Source organism: Ahaetulla prasina, chromosome 5, assembly GCF_028640845.1.
Source record: "Ahaetulla prasina isolate Xishuangbanna chromosome 5, ASM2864084v1, whole genome shotgun sequence".
NCBI lineage: Eukaryota > Metazoa > Chordata > Lepidosauria > Squamata > Colubridae > Ahaetulla > Ahaetulla prasina.
The window spans coordinates 9,061,200-9,083,608 of NC_080543.1; the positions used below are offsets into that span (position 1 = coordinate 9,061,200).

At 43.8% G+C, this 22,409-nt stretch overlaps 1 protein-coding gene across 2 annotated transcripts in view; it reads right to left on the reverse strand.

Moving 5' to 3' along the window:
- Window positions 1-22,409, reverse strand: part of DLG2 (discs large MAGUK scaffold protein 2) — a 1,438,267-nt gene that overhangs the window by 56,731 nt on the left and 1,359,127 nt on the right. For both annotated transcript variants that reach the window (XM_058186296.1, XM_058186297.1), the window contains 2 exons: window positions 17,363-17,539; window positions 12,051-12,126 (listed from right to left, as the gene is read on the reverse strand). In XM_058186296.1, the coding sequence (XP_058042279.1) occupies window positions 12,051-12,126; window positions 17,363-17,539 (253 nt within the window). The remainder of the gene's footprint in view (window positions 1-12,050; window positions 12,127-17,362; window positions 17,540-22,409) is intronic.

The following is a 22,409-nucleotide window of genomic DNA, read 5'->3' on the forward strand; positions in this document are numbered from 1 at the left end:
CTCTCTACTGAATTTGATTCCAACCTCTGCGCTCCTTGTAAAAGCTTCCCATTAGAATCCTACACATTCTAATATTTGACATCTCCATTATTCCGTACTGCTGATTAAGTGTCTTCAAGAATGTACTAAATTTAGAAAACGAAGGAATCTCCCTGAGGCCAACCCACGCAAGTAATAATAAACACTTCCATACTTCCACCTCTCACAATACTAGACAACACAGTATCAACAGTAGAAACTTTTAAATTTCTAGGTTCTATCATATCGCAAGATCTAAAATGGACAGCTAACATCAAAAACATCATCAAAAAAGGACAACAGAGAATGTTCTTTCTGCGCCAACTCAGTAAGCTCAAACTGCCCAAGGAGCTGCTGATTCAGTTCTACAGAGGAATTATTGAGTCTGTCATTTGCACCTCTATAACTGTCTGGTTCGGTTCTGCAACCTAACAAGAAAGACACAGACTTCAGGGGATAATTAGAACTGCAGAAAAAATAATTGCTACCAACCTGCCTTCCATTGAGGACCTGTATACTGCATGAATCAAGAAGAGGGCCGTGAAAATATTTACAGACCCCTCGCATCCTGGACATGAATTGTTTCAACTCCTACCCTCAGAATGACACTATAGAGCACTGCACACCAGAACAACTAGACACAAGAACAGTTTTTTCCCGAAGGCCATCACTCTGCTAAACAAATAATTCCCTCAACACTGTCAAACTATTTACTAAATCTGCACTACTATTAATCTTCTTATCGTTCCCATCACCAATCTCTTTCCACTTATGACTGTATGACTGTAACTTTGTTGCTGGCAATCCTTATGATTTATACTGATATGTTGACCATCATTTGTGTTGTAAATGTTGTACCTTGATGAACGTATCTTTTCTTTTATGTACATTGAGAGCCTATACACCAAGACAAATTTCTTGTGTGTCCAATCACACTTGGCCAATAAAAAAATTCTATTCTATTCTATTCTATTCTATTCTATTCTATTCTATTCTATTCTATTCTATTCTATTCTATTCTATTCAGCAAGTGATTCAAAACAGGATTGGTGGATGGCTTGAAATGGGGCAGAAGTATGAATAGGCCCCTTCAGAGGAAATTCTAATCCAGGATTGCTAATCTTGGCTAATCTCAGAAGCTAGCTCAAAGTTACTTCTGGGCTGGAGGAACGACGGGGGGAATTTCAGGGTGCCTGTTGAGACTGGGAGGTCAAAATCCTCACCATTAGAGATAAATCCTTAATTTACAAGCATTGATTTAGCGACTGTTCCAGTGGTGACATTGACAAATTTTTCCCCTATCGGTTCTGTGGGCATGGCTTGGTGGTGGTGGGAAATCCTTTGATGAGTGGGCGGGGCCAACTTGATGTCACCCACTCCCATGCCCACTCAGTCACATGACCCCCTCACCAAGCCACGCCCACAGAACCCGCTAGGAAAACAATATGTGTATGAGCGCGAGAAGGGCTCCTAGCGAATGCTGTGGCAGAGGGAATCCAAACTTTTCTCCCTCCATCCACAGTGGAGCTGCTGCTCCCTTTATGGTCCCCCTGGCCCCCTCCCTCCTGGGGGTCGAAGTACCTTATAGGGACAGGCTGCAGCAGCTCCGCTGTGAATGGAGGGAGAAAAGTTCAGATTCTCTCTGCTGCATTTAATGTTGAATTCTGTGGAATATTGAGCGGGAGCCAACCAGGGGTTGATTTTTACCGATTCAGTGAACTGATTCAAATTGTCTCTACCGGTTTGCCCGATCCGGTCCGATCTGGTTGAATTTCACCCCTGGACTGTTCAAAGTTTCAACAGCACTGAAAAACGCAATTTATGGCCTGTCCTTGTTCATATGTTAGTTGCAGCATCCCCATAGTCACATGATCAGAATTGGGTGCTTGGTAACCAGCATATTATGATTATATTGTATTTATCATGGTTGCAACGTCCCCAGTCATCATGTGATCATCATTTACCAACTTTCTGTCTGGCTTCTGGCAAGCAAAGGCAATGAGGAAAGATGGATTTGTTTAACGACCGCACGATTTGCTTAACGACAGACCATGATTAGCTTAGCTAGACTTTGTTGTCCAATAGGCCCAAACTCGAACAAAAGGGACATTTTTTTTCTCTAAATGTCAATTTTCTCCTACTAATAACAAAGAGCCATATTGTCCGAGAAACCCAATCGTTCGGCTATTAAAAAGGAAGTCAAAACTGAAATGATTAGACAAGTGTGAAACGATTAAATGCGACGAGTTAAAAGGCTTAATAGGCAGCTTGGAAGTGATAATTTCAGGGTTTCATTGCTGCTTGATGAAATTATACCTGCTATTAATACCACTGGCTCATTGCTATTTTTCTTCTGTACTTCTTAAAAAAAAAATTCTAGAGGCCAACAGGTCTAATTGGATTGATATTATTATCTTCATTAAAGTCACCAGAGATTAACGGTGCAGCCGATGCACAATATCTACTGCTTTAATATTTCTTGTACATCTCAAGCAGAGGTGGGATTCAGCCGGTTCGGACCGGTTCGGACGAACTGGTAGCGGCGATCTGCGGGTGGCCCATCTGCTCGGGAACAATCCCATCTTATATCGCTGTGTTTTTGATGTCGCACGCATGTGCGGATGGCGTGTGTGAGCAAACTGCTGTGTTTTGTGATGCCGTACACATGCGCGGATAGCGTGCGCAGGAGCGAAGCGAGCAAAGCGCACGCTCACATTTCCGGTGCTGGGTGAACTGGTAGCTACATTATGCAGCTCTGATCTCAAGTGCATTGTGTTGGTAAAGGAAGGAAGGAGGAAGGAGCCCGTTTGGTCTAGTGTGTTAAGACGATTGTTAGAAAACAGGAGACGGTGAGTTCAAATCCCGTCTGAGTCATGCCCAGTTTTACGACTTTTTTTTTTGGCCATGGTTGTTAAGCGAATCACTGCAGTTAAGTATGGTCGTTAAGCAAATCTGGATTCCCCTGTTGATTTTGCTTGTCAGAAAGAGGGCGGGAAGGTTACAAATGGTGATCACGTGATTCCAGGATGCTGCAACCATTGTAAATACATGCGGGTTGCCAAGTGCCCATGATTGGGCGGAATGCTGTGACAGTCGTAAATGCGAGGAATTGTGGTATGCTACTTTTTTTGAGTGCATTTCACTTCTCATCCAAAAAGCTTCCTCTGTTCTGAACTGAGTTTTAGTCCCGCCTTAGCCATGAAAGACAGCTGGGTGGGCCAATCACCAGGAGATGTTGAGCTCTAGTCCTGCCTTAGGCATGAAAGACAGCTGGGTGGGCCAATCACCAGGAGATGTTGAGTTCTAGTCCTGCCCTAGATATGAAAGACAGTTGGGTGGACCAATCACTAGGAGATGTTGAGTTCTAGTCCTGCCTTAGGTATGAAAGACAGTTGGGTGACTTTGGGCCAATCAGCAGAAGACTGTGAGTTCCAAATAGTCTTCAAAGATACAGAGTGCATTGCAGTGGTGAAATAGAAATTTCTTTCCTACTGTGGTTCTGTGGGCGTGGCTTGGTGGGCGTGGCTTGGTAGTCGTGGGGTCATGTGACTGGGTGGGCATGGCTCTGTGACTGGCGGATCAAAAGACAGAAACTCACTAACAACATCCTGCTGGAGCAGGGTTGGATTAGATGACCTCCAGGTCCCTTCCACTCATGGATTATCCTCCAACGCTGCGTCTAGTGCCAGGTTTGTAGTCCTTTCTTACTCTCCATTTTCCTCCCTCCATCTATCTTTCTTTCTTTCTTTCTTTCTTTCTTTCTTTCTTTCTTTCTTTCTTTTTTTCTTTCTCTCTCTCTCTCTCTCTCTCTCTCTCTCTCTCTCTCTAACGAACCCCCCCATTTTTTGCCTAGCAGGCCTCCGCTTTTTTACCTTTTAAAAAATGCTTTTAAAAGTTAAAAAAAAAAGGCCTCTGACGATCAGGCACCTCAGCTGGGATCCTCAGTGCCTTGTTTTAACCCTTTAAAAGCGTTTTTTTAACAACCTCTTCGGCTGAAGAGGTTGTTAAAAAATGCTTTTAAAAGTAAAAAAAAAAAGGCTCTGATGATCGTGTGTCTCAGCTGGGCATGGGGGGGAAGGGCAGGGATTTTTGCTACCGGTTCTCCAAACCACCTGCCGCCATCGCTACCGGATCGGCCGATCCGGTCCAAACCGGGAGCATTTCAACCCTGGTGCATTGCAATAATCTGACGTTAGCCTACCTATCAACAAGAAAGGATAGATCTAGTTCCTTAGGCTAGAATGTTTACTGGAAGTCCGTAACACACCAGTTGGTAATTTTAAGAATTTCCATCAGATGCACCTCCCTGGCTCTGTCATGGGCTGGCTAAAGACTCTGTGGGAGGCCAACTAATGTATTGGGCAGTCATGCAGAATGGAACAAGCTCGGAAAACAGTCAGAACAAAGGAATTAGAAGAGTTTTTTAAAATGAAGATTATCATAGAATTGTTACTTCAACAGCTTCAAAGAATAAAAGAATAACAGACATGGAAGGGATTTTGGAGGTCTTCTAGTCCAAACCCCTGTTTCAAGTAGGAGCCCCTCTTTCATTTCAGATATACATAACCATTTAGATATGAGCCAGCCGTGTGCAGCAGCTGCTAAAAAAGCCAAGACAGTTCTGGGCTGCATAAACAGAGGGATAGAATCAAGATCATGTGAAGTGTTAGTGCCACTTTATAATGCCTTGGTAAGGCCACACTTGGAATATTGCATCCAGTTTTGGTCGCCACGATGTAAAAAAGATGCTGAGACTCTAGAAAGAGTGCAGAGAAGAGCAACAAAGATGATTAAGGGACTGGAGGCTAAAACATATGAAGAACGGTTGCAGGAACTGGGTATGTCTAGTTTAATGAAAAGAAGGACTAGGGGAGACTTGATAGCAGTCTTCCAATATCTCAGGAGCTGCCACAAAGAAAAGGGAGTCAAGCTATTCTCCAAAGCACCTGAAGGCAGGACAAGAAGCAATGGGTGGAAACTAATCAAAGAAAGAAGCAACTTAGAACTAAGGAGAAATTTCCTGACAGTTAGAACAATTAATAAGTGGAACGACTTGCCTACAGAAGTTGTGAATGCTCCAACACTGGAAATTTTTAAGAAAATGTTGGATAACCATCTGACTGAGATGGTGTAGGGTTTCCTGCCTGGGCAGGGGGTTGGACTAGAAGGCCTCCAAGGTCCCTTCCAACTCTGTTGTTATGTTATGTTATACAGCTGTCCAATCTATTTGTAAAAACCTCCAGTGGTTAGAGCATCCACAACATCTGGAGTCAAGTTGTTCCACTGATAAATTGTTCTCACTGTCAGGAAATTTCTCCTTAGTTCTAGGTTGCTTCTCTCCTTGATTAGTTTCCACCCGTTGCTTCTTGTCCTGCCTTCAGGTGCTTTGGAGCAGTGGTCACCAACTTGTGGTCCATGGACCATTGGTAGTCCATGAGAAAATTTTGATGGTCCGCAGAAAAATTATTTGCATTTTTTTATATTGTACTAAATACTATTTATCTTTTTAAAAGATTCATATTAGTGATCCGCGGGATTTAAAATTATGAATTTAGTGGTCCCTGTGGTCTGAAAGGTTGGTGATCCCTGCTCTGGAGCACGGGAAGGGTAAAAATGTCCCCCCCCCCTCATTGGTGCAGGAGGCCAACTAGGCTATGCCCACCAAACAACCAGGCAGAGGACCCCTTGCTAAAAATTTTGAAGCCCACCCCTGACTGCTTACATCTACACTTTAGTTCTCCTCAGTAATACGGCCTACAGTCTTTCCTGTTTGAAAATCATCATGGATCTGCTGTTAGACCCCTTGCAATTTGCATACCGAGCAAATAGATCAACAGATGATGCTGTTAATATGGCTCTGCATTGCATCCTACAACATCTTGAGTCTCCAAAAACCTATGCAAGGGTCCTCTTTGTAGACTTTAGTTCAGCATTCAATACCATCATTCCAGACACTCTTCTAACTAAGCTAAACCAGCTACAGGTACCGGAACAGACTTGTAAGTGGATCACAAGCTTCCTAACAAACAGGAAGCAGCAGGTGAAGCTAAGCAGGAACACATCAGATACCTGTACAATTAGCACAAGGGCCCCCCAAGGCTGTGTGCTCTCCCCACTTCTCTTCTCTCTGTATACCAATGACTGCATCTCCAACGATCCATCTGTTAAACTACTGAAGTTCGCAGATGACACAACAGTGATTGGTCTCATTCGAGACAATGACGAATCTGCATATAGACGAGAGGTCGAACGACTAGCCTTGTGGTGCAACCAAAACAATCTGGAACTGAACACACTCAAAACCGTAGAAATGGTGGTAGACTTTAGGAGAAACCCTTCCATACTTCCACTTCTCACAATACTAGACAACACAGTATCAACAGTAGAAAACTTTAAATTTCTAGATTCTATCATATCGCAAGATTTAAAATGGACAGCTAACATCAAAAACATCATCAAAAAAGGACAACAAAGAATGTTCTTTCTGTGCCAACTCAGTAAGCTCAAACTGCCCAAGGAGCTGCTGATCCAGGTTCTACAGAGGAATTATTGAGTCTGTCATCTGCACTTCTAAAACTGTCTGGTTTGGTTCTGCAACCCAACAAGACAGAAACAGACTTCAAAGGATCATTAGAACTACAGAAAAAACAATGGTTACCAACCTGCCTTCCATTGAGGACCTGTATACTGCACGAATCAAAAAGAGGGCCTTGAAAATCTTTACAGACTCCTCACATCCTGGACATAAACTGTTTCAACTCCTACCCTCAAAACGACGCTACAGAGCACTGCACACCAGAACAACTATACACAAGAACGGTTTTTTCCTGAAGGCCATCACTCTGCTAAACAAATAATTCCTTCAACACTGTCAAACTATTTACTAAATCTGCACTACTATTAATCTTCTCATCGTTCCCATCACCAATCTCTTTCCACTTATGACTGTAACTTTGTTGCTGGTAATCCTTATGATTTATATTGATATTGATTGTTCCTGATTGCTTATTTGTACCCTATGCTTATCAGTAAGTGTTAAATTGTACCCTATGACCATCATTTGTGTTGTAAATGTTGTACCTTGATGAAGGTATCTTTTCTTTTATGTACACTGAGAGCATAGGCACCAAGACAAATTCCTTGTGTGTCCAATCACACTTGGCCAATAAAAATTCTATTCTATTCTATTCTATTCTATTCTATTCTGTTCTGTTCTGTTCTGTTCTGTTCTGTTCTGTTCTGTTCTATTCTATTCTCTGCCTTCAAGCTGGCTAAGAAATAGCAGCAATGATGAAGGTTCATTCTTCAAGCCTTTTAAAAAAAAAATAATAATAATGAGAAGACCACATCTCAAGAAGATAAAAGAGGCTGTTGAGCACAGAAAATTGCTCTTCAAGCAACGTAATTTCAATCACGGTCCTGCTGGATTCTTTGATCCTGGGGGGTCACGAAGGCTCCAGGTCTTCCATCACCCGCTCAAGCCCTCCGTAGATAAAGGAAGCCACAGCATGTCTCTTTCCTTCCTACAACGTTAACAGTCATTTAAAGTACATTTAAGTTTCGCCTGTAGTCTAGAGATGACCTTTTCAAACAGGTTGAACTCAAGATTAAAAGCAACAAGGGGAAGAGAAGCTTGGCTCCCTCACAATGGTCTTTGCAAAATATCACACCCCCGTAAAGGACTCGGGAGGGATAAGATTGATAGCCCCTCTGCCGTTAGGTGCCAAAAAGAACGATTTACAAAATTAAAGGGTAATTAAATTCTTGTCAGACTCTGGCTTCGGTGAGGTATTGTTAGCTGCGTGAAAGAATGATTCCCTCCAGCTTTGATTGTAGACCAGAAAAGGGCATTTAAGATGTCATTTGTCTAAAGACTGGGCACCTGCTAAAAAAAATTTTTTTTTTGGGGGGGGGGGAAGGGAAGAATCTCCAAGGATCAAAAATGATTCTGCCCTTTCTCATTCACTATGCCTCTCTCGACTTTATGCCTTCAGATGGGGATGGATGATGAGGGGCCAAAGATGATATAAAAATAGGTGGGGCTTTGGAAAAAGCAGAGACATCACCCTGCCAAGAAAAGTGTGTATAGTCAAGGCTCTGGTTTTCCCAGTCGCAATGTATGGCTGTGAAAGTTGGACCATAAGGAAGGCTGAGCGCCAAAGAATTGAGGCCTTTGAACTCTGGTGCTGGAGAAGACTCCTGTGAGTCCCTTGGACTGCAAGGCGATCCAACCGGGCAGTCCTAGAGGAGATCAACCCTGATTGCTCTTTAGAAGGCCAGATCCTGAAGATGAAACTCAAATCCTTTGGCCAGCTAATGAGAAGGAAGGACTCACTGGAGAAGAGCCTAATGCTGGGAATGATGGAGGGCAAAAGAAGAATGGAATGGCAGAGAACGAGGTGGCTGGATGAGGTCACTGAAGCAGTCAGTGTGAGCTTAAATGGACTCCAGAGGATGGTAGAGGACAGGAAGGAACGTTGTCCATGGGGTCACAATGGGTTGGACATGACTTTGTTGCTTGTATCCTTACGATTTATATTGATATTGTTTCCTGATTGTTTATTTGTACCTTATGACCATCATTAAGTGTTGTACCTTAGAATACCTTAGAAAGAACCCAAAAACTAAGTACATACTAGATGGACATTACCTTACAGACGACCCCCATCCCGTTAAAGACCTTGGAGTTTTCATGTCAAATGATCTAAGTGCCAAAGCCCACTGCAACTACATAGCAAAAAAAGCTCTAAGAGTTGTAAACCTAATTTTGCATAGCTTCTTTTCCAAAAACACCACACTACTCACCAGAGCATATAAAACATTTGCTAGACCAATTCTAGAATACAGCTCACCTGTTTGGAACCCTCACCACATCTCTGACATTAATACAATTGAACGTGTCCAGAAATATTTTACAAGAAGAGTTTTCCATTCCTCTGAAAACAACAAAATACCTTATCCCACCAGACTTGAAATCCTAGGCTTAGAAAACTTGGAACTCCGTCGCCTTCGACAAGACCTAAGTTTAACTCACAGAATCATCTATTGTAATGTCCTTCCTGTCAAAGACTACTTCAGCTTTAATTGCAATAATACAAGGGCAACCAATAGATTTAAACTTAATGTCAACCGCTTTAATCTAGATTGCAGAAAATATGACTTCTGTAACAGAATCATCAGTGCTTGGAATACTTTACCTGACTCTGTGGTCTCTTCCCATAATCCTAAAAGCTTTAACCAAAAACTTTCTACTATTGACCTCACCCCATTCCTAAGAGGACCATAAGGGGCGTGCATAAGCGCACAAACGTGCCTACCGTTCCTGTCCTATTGTTTTTCTTTTCTTCTTCCTATATATATATATGCTTATACCTCCTAACATTTACTCATATATATGTTTATATACTATATAATCTTTTTGTATGATGTTGTGACAAAATAAATAAATAATAAATAATAAAGAATTCTTGATGAAGATATCTTTTCTTTTATGTACACTGAGAGCGTATGCACCAAGACAAATTCCTTGTGTGTCCAATCACATTCGGCCAATAAATTTTTTTATTCTGTTCTATTCTATTCTACTCTATTCTATTATTTATTTATTTTTATCTCCCTGGGTTAAGTAAGCGAAATGCAAGATGCCAATTTGCATATCAATCCTACCTGTTATAAATGAACATCAGAGTTGATCGTTACCACTTAAACAAAAACATCCAATATATTTCACAAGAATTGAACCTCAAATTGAGGTTTCTTTGTATCAGCTGTGGTGCTAATGGTTCACAGAGGTGCTTTTTTTCAAAAGGCAACTGGAGTTCATTTTTCCTTGAAGACGTTTTACTTCACATTTGAGAAGCTTCTTCAGTTCTGACTGAATGGTGGGGAATGGATTTATATTCCTTGCAGACAGCTTGGTCATTTGCATTCTTTTTAGACAGTCGTTGAGGCTACTTGGAGGTTTCTCTGTGCCCTCAGGGTCAACGGAGTAGTGCAAATGAGTGTGGAAATACCTCCTCCTATTTACCCCACAACAACAACCTTGTCAGGTGGGTTGGGCTGAAAGAGAAATGACTCACCCAAAGTCACCCAGCCAGCTTTCATGGCTAAGGCGGGACCAGAACTCACTGTCTCCTGGGGATTGGCTCAAAGTCACCCAGCAGTCTTTCATGCCTAGGGCAAAACTAGAACTCACTGTCTCCTGGGAATTGGCCCAAAGTCACCCAATCAGCTTTCATAGCTAAGGCGGGACTAGAACTCACTGTCTCCTGGGGATTGGCCCAAAGTCACCCAACCAGATTACATAGCTAAGGCGGGACCAGAACTCACTCTCACTTTCATGCCTAGGGCAAAACTAGAACTCACTGTCTCCTAGGAATTGGCCCAAAGTCACCCAACTAGATTTCATAGCTAAGGTGGCACCAGAACTCACTGTCTCCTGGGGATTGGCTCAAAGTCATCCAGCTGTCTTTCACGCCTAAGGTGAGATTAGAACGAAGTTCAGAACGGAGGAAGCTTCTTGGATGAGAAGAAGAGAAGTCTTCAAAGAAAAACCAGAAAGTCCAGTTGCCTTTTGAAAAAGTCACCTTTGGGTCAACCATGACCTGGATGACTCCATAAAAAATCCATAAACATTCCCAGTTCACAAGCAACACTGGCTCCTTGTTCTGTCTTACATATCTTCAACTAAAGTAGACACTTGTCCAAGGTCATAAATCGTGAGAGTCGTAAAATGGATCGGTTACATGAGCAACCATATCTTACGAACCTTTTTTTTTGCAGCAATCATTAAGCAAATATGATGGTCGTAAAGCAGTTGCCACGGTCTTTAAGTGAACCAATGGTTCAATATGGACATGGTTTTGCCGAAAACTGGACATAAATGCTGGTTTTGGGCAAAAAAGTCATATAATGCAGTCAGTTCACTGCTGACCTCTGCAAATGGCCATAAATGCAGCTTGGTCTCTGAACACCAAAAGTTCAGTCATGTGACTATGTGGGAGGGCTGATTAGAGCAACTTCAAATGGTTGTTAAGCGTTGTTAAGCGTCATAAATCGAGGACTATCTGTTTAGATTACTCGCTGTTTCTTTTGCAGCCTTCCCCTAATCCCTATAATTTCTGGATTTTGTCTGATATTCCTGTTCAAGACTTCCAAAGTCAGTATAAATAATAAAGGTGATAGAGGGCATCCTTGTCTTGTTCCTTTCTTTATATTAAAGTTCTCTGTCTAGTCCCCGTTTATAATTACTTTAGTTGTTTGTTTATGATATATCGTCTAAATTACATTTATGTATTCTTCTCCAAAGTCCATACAGTTTAGTTGAAGCATCATAAATTGCCAACTTACATTATCAAAAGCCTTCTGGGTGTCTAAGAAGATTAGTGCCATTTCTTTTTCTGGCTGCGTTCCTTAGTATTCTAATGTGTCTAAAATGATCCTTAAATTGTGCTTTATTTGTCTTTTTGGTAAGAAATTTTTTTTGATCTCGGTGGATAATCCCTAACAATGCCAGGTGACAATGTTGTAACCAGGTTGACCATGCACATATTTTCTGTCCAGATGCAGCTGACCCGCTGTTGTTTTGTGTGACACACAAACACACACACACAAAGCCATAACAACTCAGGGAATTACATCCTTTCAGAGCAGAATTTGGAAAAGTGAATGGATGGGTGATTTCGGCTGCTGGTCAGCTGAGCTGACAGTTCCGATTCAAAAGTGTGAATCTTATTTATTAAAACTTGAATGTGTGTTGCAACCTGTGTGTGTATATGTGTGTGGGAGAACTATGCAATAGCAACTGAGGTATTGAGGACGAGTAGCATGATGTTTAGTTTACAATATCACTTTCTTCTTAAAAACAATCCAAACACCCTTCCCTGCTTTCACTCTTAATAAAACGTATTTTTCTTTCTTTCTCATATTTCTTGAGTGTACGATAAATTCTCATTTTTCTTTCCTGGCCTATTTTAAAATACCTGTAATTAGAAGAGCTGAGGGAACAAACAGTTAGATTCATGTCTACATACCCCTTTGGCATCGATCACACCAGGCTTGGAATTAAATTTCACTGTTTTTAAACGTGCTTTCTCTTTCCTTTCCACCCTGGAGAGAAAGGGAAAAAAAGAGAGGAAGGAAGGAAAATGGAAACATATATGAAATCCATTGTTATCATTATAGCTAAACAGATGGTCCTCGACTTATGACCACAATTGAGCCCAAAATATCTGTTGCTAAGTGAGTTTTGTCCCATTTTATGACCTTTCCTGCCACAGTTGTTAAGTGAATCACTGCAGTTGTTCAGTTAGTAACTCGGTTGTTAGGTGACCACCCTATAGCCCCCCATGACCAGTCAGGTTCAAGCAAGATATTTTCAGAACGATCACTCTGAGCATAGATTGGTGTGCAGCTGCCTTCTGTTGTCGTCCACCAGCAGCCTACGGAGCTGGCAAGGGAGTCGGACAGCGATGAGGCTGAGGTGGGGTCAGGGCCATCGGGAAGTGAGGTGTGGACTCCAGAGCCTCCAGAGACTGATAGTAGTGAGGCAGAGGAACAGGAAGAGCCTGTTCCTAATGCACGCATGAGAAGAGCTGCCAGAAGGTAAGAGCAGCTCAAGCAAAGAGGACAACTCGGGAGTAAGGCCAAGAGATGATTGGCCCCTCCCATAAGGCTTAAAACGGACCAGCAACGGCGTTTGGGCTTTGCTGGAAAACAACATTGGTAGCTTCGTATTCTGCTTCGTCTACATCTTGCATTTATTTTTGTGACTTCTGAACGTTTGCCAAGAAAGGCCTTTGGCAGTTTGCCTAATTGGACCAAAGTTTGCGATAGGATTTAGGAATTTGTGTTGGGAGGAATTTGCTTTAATTTCAGTTGAACTACGCTGGGAATGAAGTAATTCTCAGCTGTTCGAATAAAGTTTGTTTGTTTTTTCACGGATTGAGTTTCCTACTACCTACTTGGGCCTGGGTCACCACATCTTCTTCTCCCAACTGGATGACCTTGAAGCAGCATCTCGGGGAGATACAGCGGTTACTTTCGCATTCCCCCTTCCCATTCCCACTCCCCAGAGTTCATGGCAGACTGCCCCCCACAGGGAAGCAAAACACAAGCAAGCATAAGGCGGTCGCTGACACATCTAGGATTCAAAATAGGTAGGAAAGTATCTCAAGTGACTAAAAAAAATAGCAAAGCTTTTAGATCAGGGGCGTCAAATTCGGTTTCTGTTGTGCCTCGCCCACCCCCCCCTCCGCAGACGGGCCCCTCCCATCTCCTGCTATCTCAGCCAGAGACTGATAGTGAAGACGAATGGCCTGGCATGCCTTCAGCCCCCAGCCCTAGCACCATGCCCAGACAGACTGAGCAAATAAACCTCCCCCCCACAGTGTGTGAGCAAGAAGCCAGCCACGAGCTAGAATTGCCGGCAGCTGACAAAACGTGGACAGATCCCCGCTTCCGGAGAATGGAGAGGCGACGTCAGCAAAAGGAAGGGAAGGGCAGGCCTGGATAAGTGCTGAGTCATGGAGCCACACCCCATGGCCTATATAAAGGATCTGCTTTCTGGCATTCCTTGAGTCAGGCAAAGTCTAATCTGGTTGCTGAAGTCACACCTTGGATTCCTGCCTGCCCTGAGAACTCTGACAGGAATTTGGCAAAGCTGCAGAGGCTTCATGGCCACGCTTGATACAGACTTTCCAGACCCGGCCGTCAGAGGAGGAGTGGGACATGACAGTTTCACTGAGGGCCGCATCAGGGTTGTGTTTGAACTCAGGGGGCCGGGGTGGGCGTGGCCAGTGTGGGCATGGCCAGCTTGACATCACTTGTGTCGGGGGTGCCTGTGGCGGCCCGAGTGTTTTGCCAGCGAAAATAAGCTCCCGAGCTCCGTTTTCGGCCATGATGGCCCTCCCAAGTTCCGTTTTCATTGGCAGAGACACCATTGGCCGATCCTTTACTGTTTCCAAGGTGGCCCCATGGGCCGGATCTAAGCACCCAGTGGGCCAGATCTTTCCCCCTTGAGTTTGACATTTCTGTTTTAAATCTACCACTGTAATAGTATGTCGTGTCCCACTCCTCCGCTGACGGCCAGGTCAGGGAAATCTGAATCAAGCGTGCCTCTGCAGTTCTGCCAAAGTCCTAGCAAAGTCCTTAGAGCAGGCAGGAGACCAGAAAGTGACTTCAGCAAGATATGTTTAGACTTTGCCTGACTCAGAGAATGCCAGAAAGCAGGTCCTTTATATAGGCCATGGGGTGTGGCTCCATGACTCAGCACTTATCCAGGCCTGCCCCTCCCTTCCTTCTGTTGCCTCCGTCTATCAAGTCTTCTGACGCGAGGGTCACTCCAGTCTGCAGCTGTTGGCAATTGACCTCCCTCAGGCTCACATGCTGTGGAGGAGGGGGAGGGGTCTAGTTGCTCCGTTTGCCTGGGCATGGAGCCAGGGCTGGGGGCTGGAGATACTTCCTCCTCTTCAGCCTGTCTGGGCATGGAGCCAGGGCTGGGGCCGGGAGGCATACTAGGACATTCCTCCGTGTTCGGAAGCAGATAAGAAGGCCCCGGCTGTGGTGAGATCGGACGAGACACGACACAGTAATCCCACAACAGATTCACCAGGCAGTGTAGAGATAGATATACTTCAGGAGGAGCAAACCCAGTTTCCAAAGGTTACATAAGGAGGAGTTATTTTCGACTACGGGAAGAAGTGTGAAAACTACACGAGTTAATTATTGTGGAACAAAATGACTCGGGAGAACATTCTCTTCGAGAAGAAATAAAATATATACTTCTGTTTCAAAACTGCCCGTTTTTTAACATTGCCAGCTGCAAGCACACCAAGCTCGGGTTACTATAGTTACAGCCGAATTTTGGATTAAATCTTTTCTCCCTCCCACTCGGAGAAAGCAGCACCTAGACATAGAAATGCAGCTTCCACATTCAGAGGGGCTGATCTTTGAACCGTTACCAAGCTCTCCATTTTAAATTTGGAAGATGAAGTTTCGTAGGGGGGGGGGAAGAAAAAAAAAGACGCAAGGGAAAAGACATGGAAAGGGAAGGAAAATTGGAAGTCCTAACACGGCGTATTGGGGAACAAAGATAATTAGGTCAAAGCTAAATTCGGTCTTTTAATGATGATTATTACGCGCTAATATTAAGTTGCCTTTTCTTTCTCTCTTTCTCTCTCTCTCTCTCTCTCTCTCCAACCTCGCCACGTGACTCGGTTTTTACGATTCATTTCTGCTTTTAAGTAGAAAACCTGCTTCGGATTGGGATCACACCATAACAAGACTTGCCTGCTTGTGGGTTAGCTTTTTGTGTTCCCTAAGTCATGGTTTATGGTTTAGCCTATTGCTCCAATAGGGTTAAACTCCAGGATTGTGAGTGCAGGATAGGGTACTGAGTGAATGAATTGGCTTTTCTGGATTTTAGTTCCATTTGCTATGCCAGGTATATTTGGAAATAAACTAAACCCCCTGGTCAGCAACGTTATTAGGCACTCTGGTATCCTTCCTTCCTTCCTTCCTTCCTTCCTTCCTTCCTTCCTTCCTTCCTTCCTTCCTTCCTTCCTTCCCTTCCCTTCCCTTCCCTTCCTTTTCCTTCCTTCCTATTCTTTCTTTCTTTCTTTTTCTTTCTTTCCATTCTTTCTCTTTCTTTCTTCCTTCCTCCTTCCTTCCTTCCTTCCTTCCTTCCTTCCTTCCTTCCTTCCTTCCTTCCTTCCTTCCTTCCTTCCTATTTTTTCTTTCTTTTTCTTTCTTTCCATTCTTTCTCTTCCTTTCTTCCTTCCTTCTTCCTTCCTTCCTTCCTTCCCTTCCTTTTCCTTCCTTCCTATTTCTTTCTTTCTTTCTTTTCCTTTCCTTTCTTTCCATTCTTTCTCTTTCTTCCTTCCTTCTTCCTTCCTTCCTTTCTCTTTCTTTTCCTTCCTTCCTTCCTTTCTTTCTCTTTCTTTTCTTCCTTCCTTCCTTCCCTCCCTCCCTCCTGCCTTCCTTTCTCTTTCTCTTTCTTTTCCTTTCTTTCTTTCCTTTCTTTCTCTTTCTTTTCTTCCTTCCTTCCTTCCTTCCTTCCTTCCTTCCTTCCTTCCTTCCTTCCTTCCTTCCTTCCTTCCCTTCCTTTTCCTTCCTTCCTTCCTTCTCCTTCCTTCCCTTCCTTTTCCTTCCTTCCTTCCTTCCTTCTTCCCTAAATATATAAATATATTTATTTATTTATTATTTAGCGTATGGCATGCATTGTCAGGGAAATGTAGATATAATAGCCTAAATTGATATTTCATTCTGTTTGGCAGTTGCCTACCTATCCTTGGTGCGCTGCAGGGGGAGAACTATCTTACACCAGCTGACTAGCGGTGCTCAGATTGCAGGCTCTGGGCTCCTCTGTCGGTCTTGCCTTGTCTCGCTTTATGTCGCAATGCCTTGTGTCCGGCCAGGTCCAGCATCGGCTTATGCTCTCTGCACACATGAACGCAGCTCTGTTTTCCCCACCAAAGTGGTACCTATTTATCTATTTGCTTTGTTTCATGCTTTTGAACCTCTGGGTGGGCAGGAGCTGGGGACTGAGCGACAGGAGCTCACTCTGTCTCACGGCGCCGGGCTCGAACCGCCAGAGTGCAGATCATTTCTAGCCAGCAATTCCAGCATCATTAAGCCACTGTGCCACCTCACCCCTAAACTTAAAGATAATATGTTTGTTCACGAATTCATACTGCCCCCTTGTCAATATCACATTACGGACAGTACGGCCCTTATTAAAAATGAAACAGCTTTGTGCCTCTCCCTCTGTGTTTTTCCTTTTTATACATTTTTGTATATCTTAAAGTGTGATCTTGCAACAGAGACATGAAATAAGGTTTGCAAAAAAGAAAGAAAGAAAGAAAGAAAGAAAGAAAGAAAGGAAGGAAGGAAGGAAGAGGCAGAAAGGAAGGAAGGAAGAGAGAGAGAGAGAGAAAGAAAGAAAGGAAGGAAGGAAGGAAGGAAGGAAGGAAGAAAAAGAGAGAGAAAGAAAAGGAAAAGAAGAAAAAAGAAGGAAGGAAAAGACGGAAGGAAGGAAGGAAAAGGAAGGGAAGGAAGAAAGGAAGGAGAAGGAAGGAAGGAAGAAGGAAGGAAGGAAGGAAGGAAGGAAAAGAGAGAGAAAGAAAAGGAAAAGAAAGAAGGAAGGAAGGAAGGAAGGAAGGAAGGAAGGAAAAAAGGAAGGAAGGAAGAAAGAAAGAAAAAAGAAAGAAAGAAAGAAAGAGGCAGAAAGGAAGGAAGGAAGGAAGGAAGGAAGGAAAAAGAGAGAGAGAGAAAGAAAAGGAAAAGAAGAAAGAAGGAAGGAAGGAAGGAAGAAAGAAAGAGGGAGGGAGAAGAGGACAGAACATACCTTCTTTTGCTAGGTATAACTCCCATCTCTTCACTGTCGCCTTCCAGCAGGACCCTCCTTGCTTGCCACCACTCGTCATCGGAGGCGTTGATAACGTGGAGAATATCTCCATACTTGAAGCTGAGTCCTTGGCTGGGGAGGCCACTGTCCTTGCTTTTGTCATAGTCAAACATGGCTCTGTTGGAAGACAACACACAAAGGATGGCTTGGTTACACCCAACCAGGACAGCACTGGGCAATCATCAGAGAGAGATCTATGGAGATTCTCAGCCATCCAGGTCACGGTTGTCCTACAGGTGCTTTTTCAAGAGGCAGCTGGATTTTCTGGATTTTCTTTGAAGGTGTTTCGCTTCTCATCCGAGAAGCTTCTTCAGCTCTGACTGGATGGTGGGGAATGGAAGGATTGATACTCCTTGCAGGCAGCTAGTCCTTTTAGAGCAGTAGTAGTCAACCTGGTCCCTACCGCCCACTAGTGGGCGTTCCAGCTTTCATGGTGGGAGGTAGGGGTTTTGTCCAATACTGAAGCACTTTCCTTTTTTTTTAATTTAATTGACTTTTTAAAAAATTTTCATAGCATTATTTAAAAACATTTTCATTAGGTTTTCATAAAATTCCCCATGACAATTTAAATTTTTGAAAATATACTATTTGTATCACCTGCGCACTGCGCATAAGGTTAGTTCACGTTACGTAAGTGAAACTAAATGGCGCTATAGTGCGACCGCAAACAAAAGAGCCTCGTCCCAGAATAGCTCATGCATCTCCCCCCACCCCCATTACAGCTACAACCCAGCTGTAACAGACAAGCAGAGCTGGTAGCCGGTGCCCCCCGCCCAAACTCAATCCACAATGCGCGAGAGGCATGCGCAGACGATGATACATGATGCATTACTGTGGAACCGGTGGGCGGTTAGAAAATTTTACTACTAACAGAGATACAAAAGTGGTCGGTAGGTATAAAAAGGTTGACTACCCCTGTTTTAGAGCAGCGGTACTCAACCTGTGGGTCACGATCCCGTTGGGGGTCAAATGACAATAAGACCATCGGAAATATGGGAAGTATACTTGCGAGTCGAAGAATCGTGCTCCAATGGTTGACTTCATAAGCCAGCTGCAGGCTCTTCAAATCGCTAGCCGAATTCGGCTTCAGGCGCGATGAATTAAAAAAGAGAGAAATCTTTGCTCTGATGTCTCCCTCTCAAGCCAGCTGCAATCACTCCCAATCGCTAGCCTAATCTGGCTTCCGGCGCGATAAACTTAATAGGGGAGGAGTCTCCGCTTTAATGCCTCCGTTCTCAAGGGCAATCGCAAGCAGTTCAGATCGCTAGCCAATACGGCTTCAGGCGCGATAAATTCAAAACGAAAATAATTTTGCGGTTGGGGTCGCCACATCGTGGGGAATTGTTTTAAAGGGGTCGCAGCACTATAAAGGTTGAGAACCACTCTTTTAGAGGATCGTTGAGGCCACTTGGAGGTTTATCTGGGTCACCACACCCATTTGCACTACTCAGGTGACCCTGAGAAAATAGACGAACCTCCAGGTGGCCTCAACAGCTCTCTAAAAGGATGCAAATGACCAGCTGTCTGCAAGGAGTATCAATCCTTCCATTCCTCACCATCCACTCAGAGCTGAAGAAGCTTCTTGGATGAGAAGTCTTCAAAGAAAAACCAGAAAGTCCAGTTGCCTCTTGAAGCAAAACACCTTTAAGGACAATCATCAGAGATATCTGGAGATGAACGTAAGATTCAAGTACAGCTCGTCCTTGACTTACAACTCCTTGAGCAGGGGCTGGACTAGTAGACACCCCCCCAGATCTCTTCCAGCTCTGTTCTGATTGACTGACCCACAATGGAGCCCCAAATTTCCATTGCTAAGCGAAGCACTTGTAAAAGGAGCTTGGCCCCATTGTTGCCATAATCGTTAAGTAAATCGCTGCAGTCGTTAAGTATATCACGCAGTCATTAAGCGAATCTGGCTTCCCCCCCCTTAACTTTGCTTATCGAAACTGCTGGCTGGGAAGGTCACAAATGGTGATCACATGACTCCCAAGACAGTACAACTGTCAAAGATACATGCCAGGTGCCAAGCATTCAAATTTTGATCACGTGCTCGTGGGGATGCTGCAATGGTTGTTAAGTGGGAAATTCAGTCATAAATCACTTTTTCAGTGCCGTTATGACTTTGATTGGTCACTAAACAAATGGTTGAAAGCCAAGGACTATTGTAGCTACATATTAAGAAGAGTTTTCTTTCTTTCTTTCTTTCTTTCTTTCTTTCTTTCTTTCTTTCTTTCTTTCTTTCTTTCTTTCTTTCTTTCTTTCTTCCTTCCTTCCTTCCTTCCTTCCTTCCTTCTTTCCTTTTATATTCCTCTCCTCCCTTTCACTCCCATTCCTTCCTCTTCTCCCTTCCTTCCTTCCTTCCTTCCTTCCTTCCTTCCTTCTTTCCTTCCTCCCTCTCTTTCTTTCTTTCTTCCTTCCTTCTTTCTCTCTCTCTTCATCTCTTTCCCTCTTTCCCTTCCTTCTTCTCTCCCTCCCCCTCCCTCCTTCCTCCCTCCCTCCCTCTCTTCCTTCCTTCCTTCCCACTCTCTCTTTCCCTCTCTCCCTTCCTTCCTTCCTTCCTTCCTTCCTTCCTTCCTTCCTTCCTTCCTTCCTTCCTTCCTTCCTTCTCCATCTCACTGTCTCTGAGTGGTTTACCAATATTATAAATGAGTGATAAACAATATTATAAAAGATTAAAACCATAAGACAATAAATACATTAGCATTAACAAATAAACGAGTGAGTTAGTGGGCGATACACTTTAGAATGGCGATACACTTTAGAATGGAGATGGATTTTTCTGACCAATTCTTCCAGGCTGAGTAAAATAAGGAAATCAGGTATGGGGGGAGGAGAAGGGGCTATCAGATCTCCTGCCGTGTTTGTCTGTGTGTGTGTAAGAGCACGCGCACGCACACACACACACACACACACACACACGTGTGTGTGTGCAAGAGGGCGACGGAGAGAAAGGGCTTTGTTTTTGTTGTCATAGCATAAATCTTCCATGCCTTTTTAAGCTGGAGCAAATTGTTACGAACGGTTACATGACATTCATCATCATTTGCGGCCCATAGCAATCTTATGCCTCATTAAGAGCAGTCACATAAGACTCCCATCTCTTCAGCCTAATGAAATAAATGGTTGCAAAACGGGTGTCGGTACAGCAAGTGTTGCGGGATGGCTGTCTCAGCAGCGGTACGGCGAAGTAAGGTTTTAAGTGGAGCATATCCCGTCTACGGCAGAGGTCTTCAAACCTGGCAGCTTTAAGACTTGTGGACTTCAGCTCCCAGAATTCTCCAGCCAGCTATGTTTCCCTTCCCTTCCCTTCCCTTCCCTTCCCTTCCCTTCCCTTCCCTTCCCTTCCCTTCCCAATAACACCTAGACTTATATACCGCTTCACAGTGCTTTACAGCCTCTCTAAGCGGTTTACAGAGTCAGCGTATTGCCCCCAACAATCCGGGTCTTCATTTTACCGACCTCAGAAGGATGGAAGGCTGAGTCAACCTTGAGCCGGTCAGGATTGAACTTGTGACTGTGGGAATGCAGAGTTTGCCTGCAATGCTGCATTCCAACCACTGTGCCACCAGAGTTCTTTCTTTCTTTCTTTCTTTCTTTCTTTCTTTCTTTCTTTCTTTCTTTCTTTCTTTCTTTCTTTCTTTCTTTTCCTTCCTTCCTTCCTTCCTTCCTTCTTCCTTTCCCTTCCTTTTCCTTCCTTCCTATTCTTTCTTTCTTTCTTTCTCTTTCTTTCTTTCTTTCTTTCTTTCTTTCTTTCTTTCTTTCTTTCTTTCTTTCCTTCCTTCCTTCCTTCCTTCCTTCCTTCCTTCCTTCCTTTCCTTCTTCTCTCTCTTCATCTCTTCCCTCTCTCCCATCCTTCTTCTCCCCTCCTCCCTCCTTCCTTCCTCCCTCCTCCCTCCTCCCTCCTTCCTTCCTTCCCACTCTCTCTTTCCCTCTCTCTCTTCCTTCCTTCCTTCTTTCCTTCCTTCCTTCCTTCCTTCCTTCCTTCCTTCCTTCCTTCCTTCCTTCCTTCCTTCCTTCCCCATCTCACTGTCTCTGAGTGGTTTACCAATATTATAAATGAGTGATAAACAATATTATAAAAGATTAAAACCATAAGACAATAAATACATTAGCATTAACAAATAAACGAGTGAGTTAGTGGGCGATACACTTTAGAATGGCGATACACTTTAGAATGGAGATGGATTTTTCTGACCAATTCTTCCAGGCTGAGTAAAATAAGGAAATCAGGTATGGGGGGAGGAGAAGGGGCTATCAGATCTCCTGCCGTGTTTGTCTGTGTGTGTGTAAGAGCACGCGCACGCACACACACACACACACACACACACACGTGTGTGTGTGCAAGAGGGCGACGGAGAGAAAGGGCTTTGTTTTTGTTGTCATAGCATAAATCTTCCATGCCTTTTTAAGCTGGAGCAAATTGTTATGAACGGTTACATGACATTCATCATCATTTGCGGCCCATAGCAATCTTATGCCTCATTAAGAGCAGTCACATAAGACTCCCATCTCTTCAGCCTAATGAAATAAATGGTTGCAAAACGGGTGTCGGTACAGCAAGTGTTGCGGGATGGCTGTCTCAGCAGCGGTACGGCGAAGTAAGGTTTTAAGTGGAGAGTATCCCATCTAAGGCAGAGGTCTTCAAACCTGGCAGCTTTAAGCCTTGTGGACTTCAGCTCCCAGAATTCTCCAGCCAGCTATGTTTCCCTTCCCTTCCCTTCCCTTCCCTTCCCTTCCATTCCATTCCATTCCATTCTCTTCCCTTCCCTTCCCAATAACACCTAGACTTATATACCGCTTCACAGTGCTTTACAGCCCTCTCTAAGCGGTTTACAGAGTCAGCGTATTGCCCCCAACAATCTGAGTCTTCATTTTACCCAGAAGGATGGAAGGCTGAGTCAACCTTGAGCCGGTCAGGATTGAACTTGTGACTGTGGGAATGCAGAGTTTGCCTGCAATGCTGCATTCCAACCACTGTGCCACCAGA